Source organism: Schistocerca americana, chromosome 2 (genome assembly GCF_021461395.2).
Source record: "Schistocerca americana isolate TAMUIC-IGC-003095 chromosome 2, iqSchAmer2.1, whole genome shotgun sequence".
In the NCBI taxonomy this organism is placed as follows: domain Eukaryota; kingdom Metazoa; phylum Arthropoda; class Insecta; order Orthoptera; family Acrididae; genus Schistocerca; species Schistocerca americana.
This window is the reverse complement of record NC_060120.1, coordinates 365,643,977-365,657,923: the sequence shown is the minus strand read 5'-3', so window position 1 is coordinate 365,657,923 and position 13,947 is coordinate 365,643,977. Positions and strand designations below refer to the sequence as shown.

Here is a 13,947-nt window from a genome sequence, read left to right as displayed (position 1 = left end):
CTCCTTCTATGACTGGATCTTCCACACACCTTGTCTGTCACTTCTACCAGTGTGTTCTGAAATCTTCTCCATTCTTTTTTGCCATTTTGCAGCTCACCCAGTGGGATTTTAATTATATTTTCCTCTGATAGTGTTTCTTCATTTCTGCTTCTTTTAGTGGCCATACTCTTATTTACCAATCTTGGTTTACTGCTCATTTTCTCTCCTTCACTTCTCTGATGTTCATTACTAACATCCTAATGATTGCTGTCTAAGGCCTCTGATGGTCTTATCTTGTCATCTGGTGTGATCATTATTATTTCAACATCTGTTGACATATAAGGTGTCGAGTGAAGGAGTCTTTGATTTCAAAATTAAATGTCTCAATAACTAAGATAGACAGACAGACAAGTGCAATGAATGTACTATTTATTGTGAAAGCTGTAAGAATTTTATACAGAAGGTTTGAAATAGTTTGAAAAGCACTGGCACTGTAATCGCAATGTATAGTGCCTATAAATAAGTGTGCCACAGCTGGGAGCAGTCAGTTCCACCATTAAAACATGAAAGGAGGTTAGTGTACTGCAGGAAGAGGTTGAAATCATGTGTTCCATTGAACAATGTGTTTTTGGTGCTGGAATACCACAAGTTAGAACAAAGTCCTACAGTAACAAGGTGCAGTATTCAGACACCATGTAATGTTACAAAAGTCACCCAGGGTGAAAATCATTTGTCAGCTCTTTGTCAAATTTCAACCAACAGATGGTGTTGCTAATAATCTGGCTGAGAATGTTGGCCCCGGACAAAACTGTAGTTACTCCAGAAAACATTGCTACAGTTTCTGGAATTTCAATATTCAATAAAATTCAGGGAAATCCATCTGAAGAATTGCAGCAGAGACTATTTGAAGCATTCCACCACACAGAAAATACTGGGATGGAGCTGGCACATGTTTCTGTTCAAAATCCAAAGCTACCAGGTCCAGTCTGTATAAGCTGTGTTATAGAGGGCTGGCTTTGCAAACGATATTCTTACAATGATTGATAATGAAGGCTTTGATGTACCTGAATGGAGTTCCGAGTAAACAAAACTGGCGATTTTGGGGTTTCAGAAATCCCCATTTGGGTGAAACGAAACCACTGTGTTCTCCCCAAGTCACTGTTAGGACTGTGGTATGCTGCAGAGGCATTGTTGGCCCCTTTTTTTCGTGTGAGAAATGATCACTAATGTATATTACATTTCAGTTTTGGTACAGTTTGTCACCACATAGCTAGTGTTGAAGGACCAACTGGGCATTGATTGGTTTATGCAAGATTAGGTCAGACCAGATTGCACCAAACAGGTATTTTGCTTCCTTGATGAATACTTTGGGAATAGTCATTGCATTCGATTATTGGAAATTTACTGGTACAAGGATGGGCTGACCTCCATATTCACCCGATCTGACCCCCATGTGAATACTTTTTGTGGAGCACATTGAAAGACACCAGTCTACTGGAACCATTCACCTACATTGGACGAGCTTGAATTGGCGATTTGTGTGGCATCTGAGTCCATTTTCACTGACAAAGGGAAGGCCTCAGACATGACCAACCGATTTGGCTCAGATTTGGCTGGTCACTTGTGTACAACCTAAAATGAAGGAATCTAAGATATTTTGGGTCAACACTCCCACGTTTTTGAGAAAATCACCCCTAAAGTTTATGATGAGCAATTGACTCAAAATTGGTGGGATTGATACATAATTGTAAATAGAGCATTTTTCATCGTCGGGCAAGGGGTCCGAAAACGCATACTTTCCCAGAAATCGAGGAAAGAAACTTTTACAACTGTCACTTCTGTACCCGCATGGTGGATGCTTTTCGCCGACGGCACCTTCAGCACCATGGCCAAGGTAACTGGCTTGGAATCAGAGAACTCAGGTCAAATCTTGAAGAAACCTAGCGGATGTTCTTCTTTTTATTTGTGTTTTTCCATATCTCAATTGATACGGATAGGATGGTTAATAAGGTAAGTAATTCAATAAGGAATGATAATAATAAGGTAGGCAAATAAATTTCTCAAACCTCTTGGGATAGTAAACAACTAAAATGTTACTCCAGCTCACTTTACAATGGCTCTTCCAGTCACTGTTATGTGTTCTCACTTTTCTTTGAACAACTAGATGGATGGTACTTGTCATATAAATATTTGAAATAAATATACTCACGGCACCAATAACATCTAATGAATGCAATCTATCGACAGCTACACTGTTCCTTCCGAAGAGTCGGCGGAAAACAAACTTGTTTTACATTTAAAAATATGTCTTTTTTGGGAATTAAATTTTGATGCGTACCACACATACGATATCATTGCCCGAAAAATCGGTGCTGAAAGTTGGTTATGAATTATGCTGTGAATAGTTATTGCATCTGTGTGGTTGTGCAATTCCCGCTGGATTTCCAGAAGCGCGCTGCAATTCTGAAGCCTGGAAATAAAGTTTTTAACATGGCAATAGAAATAAACATCACACGGCTGGCACACAGGTGTGCAGTTTGGTGGTATTACTCTCACTGTGCACGTCGGCTGACCCTCGCCATCTATAAACATTATGTCATATATTGTTGTATTAATTTGTCCGCTCCAGGAATCCAATATTAGACAAAACCTATCAGAAACGTATGGTTTTAAAACATTCTCAAGAAATGTTTTGTAAATCACATTCGTCAGCTTCTCGGATTTGAAGCAGGTAATGTAAACTTTTTTCAATGAGTCAGTTAAACAATTGACCTCTTCTATAACCCGAGGACCAGATGTAACATTCATTTCTTGTAAACACAGGAAAACCTTAGGCAACACTTTTCCAGAGACTATGATGGGATGTTGCACCATGTACGAATGTGTTAGTTTGTTTTTACTACCAACTGTGAAAAGGGTTCATTTTTGCCCCTTATGCGATAATGTGCGCTGAATGTTCACCCAATACTCGCATCCTGTTTGATTGGTGTTGATCACGTAACCATGATTAAAACCGGTCATAAGTGACGCTGTTTGCTTGCTGAAAAGAGCTGCCACTTTCTGTATATCTTCTATATTTGTACCTCCTTATGAGAGACATATTTAGTGACATGCTGTTGACGAATTTTATACTCCGATTTGAAATTTCTTACCCAAGATAATGATGCAGCAAATGCAAAATCCTTGTTGGCCGTATATTGAAGTGCTGTACCTGCAGCCCACTCCTGAAGTATTCTCGCTGTTACATTCTCGTTACGACAACGAGATTCGACAAATCGGTCGTATGTCCATTTATTTATCACCTGGTGTTTGTCGTGTCTTGTCCGTCCTTTAACCATATCACTTTCCCACAATTTCAAGTCCTTCTTCCTTTTCAGGGCTGTTGTTGCTCCATTCTTTTGCAGTTTTTGTATTCCAATTTGGATGATTCCTGGCTAGTGCTACCACCTTTACTTTTACTTCAAGGGATATAGTGCCGTAGTTCAATTGTTTAGTAACTGGTTTGTAATACTAATCGGGAACAGATGAAGCACATATTCCCAGTGACGTGGAGATTTCCAAAGTGTTATGACCATTTTGCGATTAACTAGTTGGGATATCTTCCACTGAATCACTTCCTGTTCCATTTTCATGGTATAGTACTTCAGTATAAGCAAAAGTCATTTCGTACGTCAGCTCCAAAAATTGTTCAACGATAGCTGCTCCTATCAATCTGGAATGCTGAGAAATAGAACTCCCTGCTTCCGGTAGTGCATTGATAATTGCATCTGTCTTGCAACACTTTTACAAACCAAAACACAGCATCGGTAACTTCGCACTTGCCATCATCTGTGACAGGCTCCCAACTATATATTACAGCGCTAGTCGTAGGGTGTACATTCTCCATTATTCAGATTATGCACCTGAAGGATATGACACAACGAACAATAACTAGTTACTACGGCATAAACAGATGAGCTAATTACTACAAACTACATACAGTACTCGTCATCTGTTACTTACGGAAGAACACTGTATTAATTCACAATACGTATTTCATTTGGCGCATTAGCGATGGAAAAATCACTACGTGTATCTGCGAGGTTCGCAGCAGCCTAATGACGGAAAACAAGTCTTTCCGATAGACTTCTATAAGGCTCGTGCTGGACACCTTCACTCTTCCAGGTTCACAACTATGATATGATGAAGAGGCAACCAGGACAACATAACTCTCCCAGTGTGCATTCTTTCCCATGCGTCGCGTGGTTGGCTATCTGTGATCCCTCATGAGGAATTTGCAGCACTCTTACTCAGAGTTGTTTCCATGTGACAAGGCTTAAAAGTTTAATACTTTACTAACTCACGGCATTTGGGAAATTAGTTTGCCTACCTTATTATTATCATTCCTTATTGATTTACTTACCATATTAAACCACCTATCCCTATCAATTGAGATATGGAAAAATACAAATGAAAAGAATAACATCAGCTAGGTTTCTTAGACATTCGAACCCAGGTTTTCCGATTCCCAGCCAGTTACCTTGGCCGCTGCGCTTTCGGCGAAAAGTGTATACCATGTGGGTACAGAAGCGGCAGTTGTAAAAGTTTCTTTCCTCGATTTCTGGAAAAATTTGTGTTTATGGACCCCATACCTGATGATGAAAAATGCTCTATTTACAATTATCTATCGATCCCTTCAATTTTGAGATAGTTGCTTGTCATAACCTTTAGGGGTGATTTTCTCAAAATTGCGGGGGTGTTGACCCAAAATATCTTAGTCCTTTGTGTTTGGTTGTACACCTGCCAAATTTGACCCTAATCGGTTGGCCGTGTCTGAGGCCTTCCCCTTGTGAGACACTACAGGACTTGATGGCAAATTTCTTGCTCATTTGTTGCACCTCTATACTATGAGTGATGGACGTTTTGAAAAAATTTGAAGTGGCTGTGAAGACTGCTTGCAGAGGATGAATTCATTTATGCCCACTAATACTGTATGAGCCGCACACTGTGCAGCCCAATGCGTTACAGCTTTTGGAACTATTTCAAAAAGTACATATAAAATTCTTATAGCATTCACAGTGAACATACCATTCGTTGTTCTTGTCTTTTGATCTTAGTATTCGAAATATTTAATTTTGAAATCAGGGACTGCTTCGCTGGACACCATGTAATAATCAACAACAGACCTGAAGTGAAATGCTGTCATCTTGTTTGCTGTGATAAACAGTTTACGGGCCACTGTTGCACTAAAAACGTATCTGGGGCATTCGTTAAGAGTTGGTAATGACATAAGCACCATTGTATTTGTTTGATTGTCTACCCTGCCATCTGTAAAGCTACAAACTAGCAGAGCATTTTTACAAGTTATAATACTCATGCAACTCCTTTTGTGTTTACGGTTGCCTGTACAATTAAGATCTACTCATTAATCAAGCTTTGCAGCACGGTAACTAAAGCTGTACACTGACTTTCATATGAGGCAAATACTTTGTGAAAGGCTGCAGAGTTCACAAGATCCAGCATGGATAAAATTGCATCAAAAGATACTGTTATATTGGATATGTAGCATATAGTCAAGTGAGGACAGTGTGGCATAATAAATGCATACTTTAGTTGTTTCACTGCTACAGGATTTTGTTATTACATTGTAGGCAGAAGATAAGAACGGGGGAAAAAAAGAAAAACCAAAAGAAAGAAAATGTAATAGTAGTATCATCAGAACTTTCTTTGTCTGAATATTTTTTTAAAGTTAAATTTTGTCTGTTATATTTGTTTTTCTCTTTTTTTCAGAATTGTCTTGACGACGCTGAAGATATTTCTAGCAGTATTGCTTTTTATATACATTGTTGTACCATTCGTCTTCAGATACACGTATGCTTTACAGAGGACAATGATATTCCTTAATTTTGGTATGTATATTTTTTTTATATGGCGTATCCTATATACAGCTTATGGTTTTATACTTCAAATTTTCATGCCATTTGAACATACATGGTGAGTCGTCTAAGACATGACACCCCTGTTATTTCGTAAACAATTCCAGATATTGAAACAAGGTTTTCTTTTTCTGCTATTGATAGTATCCTGAGTGACAATGCTCTGAACTGTGGTATCAATTTAGTCATTGAAACAAGTATTTGCCCCCCCTCCCTTCTCCCCCCCCCCTCCCCCCTCCCAAAGTGAAACCGTATACTTTTCATAACTCTTTTCAGTAGCTTTTGGAGAGACTGTTACAGTGATGTAGTGCCTGTTAATACTGACATTGAAACCTTTTGCAAATCTGAGAAATGTATTAAAATTCGAAAGTAATGTGCCCAGAGTTAGCTATTGTGGTGTAAATACCTCCAGGCAGAGTTCTCATGCCAGGCTCCGTCATATGTGACAAGACCGGCCTATGCTTCTAAGATAAAACATTGTTTTCTATACAACATAGATACAGGGTCACCTATGATTTTTTTGTGTATGGGTCTATGGCATATGTTATCTTCTGGTGCATCAGATGAAGCTTGGGACAGCTGAGTCAAATGTGTATACGTTTCCTGATTCCTGTGATAATAAATATAGTTAGATCAGGCAGTTTTCCATGCGTTTTTATATGCTGCTTACTTGTCAAAACCCAAACAAATGTCGGTCATTCATTCTTCATAATGGTAAACAGCCCTATTAACAGAAAAAAACTACTGTATTAACTTTCTTAGATTTGAAAAAAGTAATAAAGACACTGGCCCGTTGATGTTCAAGTTACCTGTTCGCACTAGTGACCTACTAATCTGTGCAAGTGACTGGTGTGACAGGGCATGTCATTCTAGATGGCAAAATAAAATTCTGTGATTTTTGTGAATGAGCGGGTCCAAAAATGTGCCTTTTGATGCATAATATCCTAATTTTAAAGATTTTTCTTTATTAATAAATAGTTAGCTTGGTAAATTTGCACGTGATTATAATTTATATTGAAATTTCCAGCAAAAGGGTGTAAATTTATGTAAACTCTACAAAAATTTGCTCAAAAAGTGGTTTAATGAACTCAAATAATTTTCTTTGTGTTCTGTCTTTGTCATCAAACACTGAAAACACTTTGTAAAAAATGTAAAAAGCTTCAGTCAATCATCAAATCTTGCTTTGATTAATTCCTAGACATCATTCTTCAGCTTGCTTCCTGACTGGTAATGTATCCTCGCTTCTCATGAGTATACGCTTTGCCAGGAGCCTCTGTTACTTGTTTCACACACCTATCTATCTACTGTCCATGACGTGGGCACTTCGGAATTGAATTGGCTCTTGAACAAACTTTCTTATTTATGATAGTTTACGTTTACAAGTGGAAGTTCATGTACTTTTTCTGACCAGTCTATCACTTCATAAAGTGAAGTTGCATTTGGATTTACTGCAGGTATTTTCCTAGGCTGAACAGATGGGTCTCCTACAAGGGGAAGGCCTCAGACACAGCCAATGGATTCTGCTCAAATTTGGCAGGTCGCTTGTGTACAACCTGAAACGAAGGAATCTAAGTTATGTTGGGTCAACACCACCATGTTTTTGAGAAAATCGCCCCTAAAGGTTGTGAAGAGTAATCGACTGAAAATTGGAGGGATCAATAGGTAATTGTAAACAGAGCATTTTTCATCATCGGGTATGGGGTCCGCAAATGCAAAATTTTCCAGAAATCGAGGAAAGAAACTTTTATAACTGCCGCTTCTGTATCCACATGATAAATGCTATTTGGCGACAGCGCTGATAGCGCACCGGCCCAGGTAACTGGCTGGGACTCGAAGAACCTGGGTTCGAATCTCGAAAGATATGACGCAACAAACAATAACTAGTTACTACAGCATAAACAGACTAGCTAATTACCACAAACTATAGACAGTACTTGTCATATGTTACTTACGGAAGGACACTATATTCATTCACAAAACATATTTCATTCGGCGCATTAAGGATGGAAAAATCACTACATGTATCTGCGAGGTTCGCGGCAGCCTAATGACGGAAAACAGCTCTTTCCAATTGACTTCTTTAAGGCTCGTGCTGGACACCTTCACTCTTCCAGATTCACAACTATGATATGATGAAGAGGCAACCGGGACAACATAACTCTCCGCGTGTGCATTCTGTCCCGTACCTCGCTGTAAACAAGCGTCGTGCAGTTGGCTATCTGTGATCCCTCATGAGGAATTCGCAGCACTCTTTCTCGGAGTTGTTTTCATGCGACAAGGCTTAAAAGTTTAGTACTTTACTAACTCAAGACGTTTGGGAAATTAGTTTGCCTACCTTATTATTATTATCATTCCTTATTGATTTACTTACCTTATTAACCCTCCTATCCCTATCAAATGAGATATGGGAAAATACAAATGGAAAGAATAACATCCGCTAGATTTCTTCGAGATTTGAAACCGGGCTCTCCCATTCCGAGCCACTTACCTTTGCCATTGCGCTATCGGCGCTGCCGGTGGAAAGCTTTTTGCTTGTCGGTACAGAAGCAGTAGTTGTAAAAGTTTCTTACCCCCATTTCAGACCCCATACCTGATGATGAAAAATGCTCTACTTACAATTATCTATCGATCCCGCCAATTTTGAGTTGTTTGCTTGTCATAACCTTTAGGTGTGATTTTCTCAAAAACGAGGGGGTGTTGACCCAAAATATCTTAGATTCCTTCGTTTTAGGTTGTACACAAGCGACCTGCCAAATTTGAGCTGAAAGCACCATTTAAGTAATTGTGAAGCATGATGAACATTGGGTTGTTGGCAAAAAAAAAATCTGCTACCATTTTCTTCTGGGATTTTAGTAGCTTCAGTTGATAAAGAATGTGACGTGGTCCTTCCACCCAAGAGAATTTAGATTTGTTTGTAAACCACCATGAATCGCAAATGCCAACAACGTATTCCACAAGCAGTTGTGACATCTTCAAATTGCTGCCTTTAAGGCCATGCGACAAATTGTTTACACAGTTTTTAACCACCGAGAGTGGCTTATCAGAAAAATTTCTAATAATGCCAGATCAGTTGGAAGTGCACCAGTCTTTAGAGTCTGAGTTATCTAGTAACTATGAGTCAGATCTGTAGAGAGATCTAATACAACAATGTCACTCACTGAACGAAAGGCTCTAGAAAGGATATCCTGACAAATGAAGCATTGTTTTCAAGTTTTGCTGCACTGTCAAGGATGTCGCCAATCTTATCACTCCACTTGTTGCACTACGTTTTCCCATCCAACTGTTTATTAAATGTGTGCAAAGGGAGCTCATTAGTATGAAGAGTCCAAACCAACCAGATGAGTTTACGAGTCAGCTTTGTCTCAACCCAGTACACAATTCCTTCTTTCCTGCCAGTGTTATAATTCCCTGGTTCACTGCAAATAGTGTAATGCTCATCTTTCACAATACTTGGAAACTGATGATGACATGAGTTATCTTTTTGTAACAGAACTTTAGTGGAATCTCGGCATACATGAAAGAAGATACATTCAGTCTTGCCTGTCCTACATCGAGCATGAAATTCTTCCTGGAGCAATTTCACGACATTTTCCTCAGCCCTTTTTCAATTTATTGTGATCAATAACAAGTCTCCTTCAGTAATTAGTCCAGCAACCAAAGATGAAGCTGTTGTGATTGCAGCTGTAGCACCTAGACAGACACCATAACCAATACTTTGCAATGTAGCACCCCAAAATTGTAATATAATATAATACAATATAATGTAGTATAATATAATAGCTTGTACTTGAAGGAGAAGGTACATCAGAAATGCCACTTAGTATCTGCAAAAGATCTTCAGAATCCTCACCTTTAACATCAGTTGTCTCCTCATCTTCTCCTGAGAAAAGAATTTAGTTTGGTTGTAATATTAACTCTTCCTTGTATTATCTGCTTGTATTCGGAATTTTATCTTAATTCCTCTTGTTGCCTCTTCTGCTTTTTAATTTGCCTTCTGTGTTCAGATAGCTGCTTTTTAATTTGTCTCTTGTGCTCAGGTAGATCTGATAATAAATTCCATGCTATCCAGCAGATCTAACCTTCTCTCTTTGACCTTTAATAAATGCTACTTCTTGGACAGGGATCTTCATATCCATAGAACAGAAGCAGATGTATACCTCTTGGTTACAGCCAGCACCATCTGGACATGGACCCTCATATTCTGAACATAGCTTAATCTCACACTCGAAATTGAGGACGTCAAAGAGTTTGTCCAATGTTGCTATGAAAGCCTCCGTCACTTCCAACTTTCCTCTGCCAAGTGATATGTTTTTGGTCTTTTCCCAGTTTTCAGTCCGTGAGGACTGTAACCCTGGAATTTAATATTGGCAGCACAAAACAACTCTTCGGTAGTGCCCACTTTTTTAGCACTTTTGGATCAATATCCTTTGCAAGAGTGGCTGCTGGTTAATTTCTGACATTCCCTCCACTCTGTTCTCTGAAAAGAAGCCCGTATCATAGAATAGTACATAATGTAGAGATGGGATTTCAGAAGGCAGCATTTCTCGATCAGTTCCAGTGAAGTTATTTGTATAAGTGGAAGTTGCCAGTCTTGTCTTCCTTTCACTAGCTATGGTTATGAATTTTCATATTTTGCATGCGGAAGAAACTGTCTGAGGCTGGCAAAAGACAGACAAGGGAAGTCACAATTTGTAATGTATTAATAAAAAGACACTCTGCTGTAAATGAGTATCGCTAGTTTAAAAGCATTTACAAATGTCAGAAAAATGTTTAAAAATTTTATAGTGTATTCTTATCCTTGCAGCAAAAGTACAAATAGAAATAATAAGAAGGCACTTCTTGAAAGAAGAGAGTTTGCTGTGAATTTTACATGAAACATCAAAATATCACAAAATTCAAGTAGCTGTTTACAAAGCAAAACAATGTAATTGCCATATCTCATGAATATAATTGGGAATTGCTATCAGAACACAACCTCATGACTCAATCATGTTTTGAAAAACGAAATCAAAAGATTTGACAGAACCTACTGGTGCAATGGACAGTGACAATAAGGAAAGACATCCCTACAATGCTATATCACTTCAGCAGCATTTCTTTGACATTTGTTATATAAAAGTAGTGTGTCTAACCCCCGCTCATTGTTTTACATGACTGCATGCAAGGAAAGTTGAAGCAGTGGAGAAAAATACAGTCAAATGGCTCCATATACAACAGTGTAACTTGACGGGGGTGAGTGTAATTACTACACAAGAGCCAATTTCAGTCAAATTTCCTTTCAATTTTTGAACATTTCTGGGATTCTGTTGCAAAAAGTTTCATCCTCATAATTACAAGTATTACATCACTGTACTCTTCTTTTCAAGTGCTTTCAGAGACCATTACAAATATGTATGAATCTTTCATACTTCTTCAATATCTCGATCGATACAAGAGTTAAGACTCGTTGTCACATAATAGAAGTGCGTGCCCCTCATTGTACTATCATTTGCTGAAAGCCTCATTTCAATATCTGGAATTGCACATGGAATAAAAATGGTGTTAAGTCTTATGTGACTCACCCTGTATATCTATACGTAAAAAATATCTCAAAATTTGATGCCAGGGTAGTCTGCAGTGCAACTTTGATTTCCAGCTTTCTTCCCCCATTCCTCATACCATTTTCATTGGTTGTACATGTTTCTCAGTAGACTTAAAGTCCTCACTGTTGCATTATATTGTTAGCATCCCGACATGAAGGAGGGCTGTAAGGGGTGTGGAACCAGTCAAGGTATACATTAACAGGTAGGAGCAGCCATTCCAGTTCATTGTTTAAACAAGAATAAACCATATAACAACATACTGCCTAATGGTTGTAAGAAATTGATGCCAAATGATGATTTTAAAAATTAAACATATTTTAATAGTATCATCTTCATACATTCCCATATAAATGTTTTCCATAAATAAAGCCTGCTGTTGTGACTTAGCTTGTGATAAATTGTGATATGGTTAGAGGTAAGGATGAAGCAGTTTTTATACCATATTCCCTATGGAAGTTGACATTTCATTTTTTGGTATGGGTTGTAAACATTATGTACTAGGTGAAATTGGCAGCACTGGGGTGCACTGCAGATGGCAGCAGAATTTTCTCTCTTACCACAAAATGAACAATTGTAGTTGTTAGAAAAAGTTACGGATTTATTTTAAATATGTTCATCTTAAGTCAGTCGGGCCACAATGGTTAGCAGTCTTTTCATAGTCTGTTGGTGACTCAACATCACCTCCTTTTGGTGAGAAGCAGTCTGACATTTTTCATAATATTATTGTAGATAGCCCATGCATCTTTAAAGAAATAGGAGGAATAGAGGCAGTCAAACAGTCACATAAAAGAATTGGAGATACATCTGAGTTAAGTCTGTAAAAGGTATCTTGTGACTTTTAGGTATGTTTGTTGATGATCTGCTTGTAGTCTTTTGCATGTTTTGCTTATTATCTTCTGTGTGTGCTAACCTGTTTACCTATGTATATTACTTATTAGCTCATAGTTCTCATTGACGTTGCAGAAACTGTCATTCAAAAGAGTACAGTAATCAAATATTAACTGCTGTATTCAAAATTTGTGATTTTTTTTTTTTTTTTTTCCTCATATTATTTACCACTGAAGATATGTTACCTTGGCATTATGGTTTTCAGTCTGAAGACGTTGCATTCAGCTTCCTTGCTAATCTATCCTGTGCAACCCTCTTCATCTCATAATAACTACTGCAACCTACATCCAATTATACCTGCTTACTGTATTAATCTCTTGGTATTCCTTTGCAGTCCCCAAACATGATGATTCTTTGGTGTCTCACTCTTTTTCGTACAAACTGATCCCATACTTTTTTAGTCAAATTGTGCCACAAATTTCTTCTTCACCAATTCTGCTCAGCACCTTCTCATTAGTTCCACAGTGTACCCATTTAACCTTCAGAATTCCTCTGTAGCACCATACTTCAAAAGCTAATACTCTCGTTTTGTATAAACAGCTTATTGCCACTGTTTCAGTTCCATACCAGGCTACACATCAGACAGATGGCTTCAGAAAGGGCTTTTTAACACTTAAATTTATATCTGATATTAACAAATTTTTCATCTTCAGAAACACTTCTATTACTGTTTTAAATTTATATCTTCAGTATTTCAGCCATTGTCCATTATTTTAATGCCCAAGTGGCAAAACTCATTTACTACTTCTAGTGTCGCATTTCTGAATCTGATTGCTTCATCATCACTTGATTTAATTTGACTTCATTCCACTACTCGTGTTTTACTTCTGTACTTGTTAGTTTTTTAGCCTCCTTTCATGATATTGTCCATTCCGGTCAACTGCTCTTACGTGTCCTTTATAGTGATGACAGAATTACATCATCAGCAAACATCAGTTTTTATTCCTTCTCCCCGAACTTAGATTTTTCCAAATTTTTCTTTGGTTTTCTTTACTGCTTACTCTCCAGATTGAATAACATCAGGGATAGGCTACAAACCTGTCGCACTCCCTTCTCAACCATTGCTTCCCTTTCATGCCCTTCAACTCTTATAGATACTGTCTGGTTTGTTGTAAATAATATTTTGCTCTCTGTAATTTATTCCTGCTATCTTAAGAATTTCAGAGAGAATATTCCAGTCAACACTGTTGAAAGCCTTATGTAAGTCTACAAGTGCTGTAAATGTAAGTTTACCTTTTCTTACCCTATCTTCTAAGATAAGTCGTAGGGTCAGTATTGCCTCATGTACTCCTACATTTTTCTGGAGCCCAAATTGATCTACTCAGAGGTAGGCTTCTACCACTTTCACCGTTCTTTTACAAATAATTTGTCAGTATTTTACAACCATGACTTATAAAATTGGTAGTTTGGTAATATTCACATCTGTCAACACCTTTTTTTTTTAATTCTTCATTAATTCTGACAGTATTTCCCCTGTCTCATACATCTTGCACACCGGATGCAATAGTTTGTTCATGGCTGGCTCTCCCAAGGATATCAGTAGTTTAAGGGAATGTTGTCTGCTGCAGGGGCTTTGTTTCATC

General features: G+C 38.0%; 1 protein-coding gene across 5 annotated transcripts in view; it reads left to right on the top strand.

Moving 5' to 3' along the window:
• LOC124594971 (lysophosphatidylserine lipase ABHD12) overlaps positions 1–13,947 on the top strand; it is a 92,725-nt gene that overhangs the window by 26,030 nt on the left and 52,748 nt on the right. For all 5 annotated transcript variants that reach the window (XM_047133495.1, XM_047133492.1, XM_047133496.1 and 2 more), the window contains one exon: positions 5,749–5,867. In XM_047133495.1, coding sequence (XP_046989451.1) covers positions 5,749–5,867 — 119 coding nt within the window. The remainder of the gene's footprint in view (positions 1–5,748; positions 5,868–13,947) is intronic.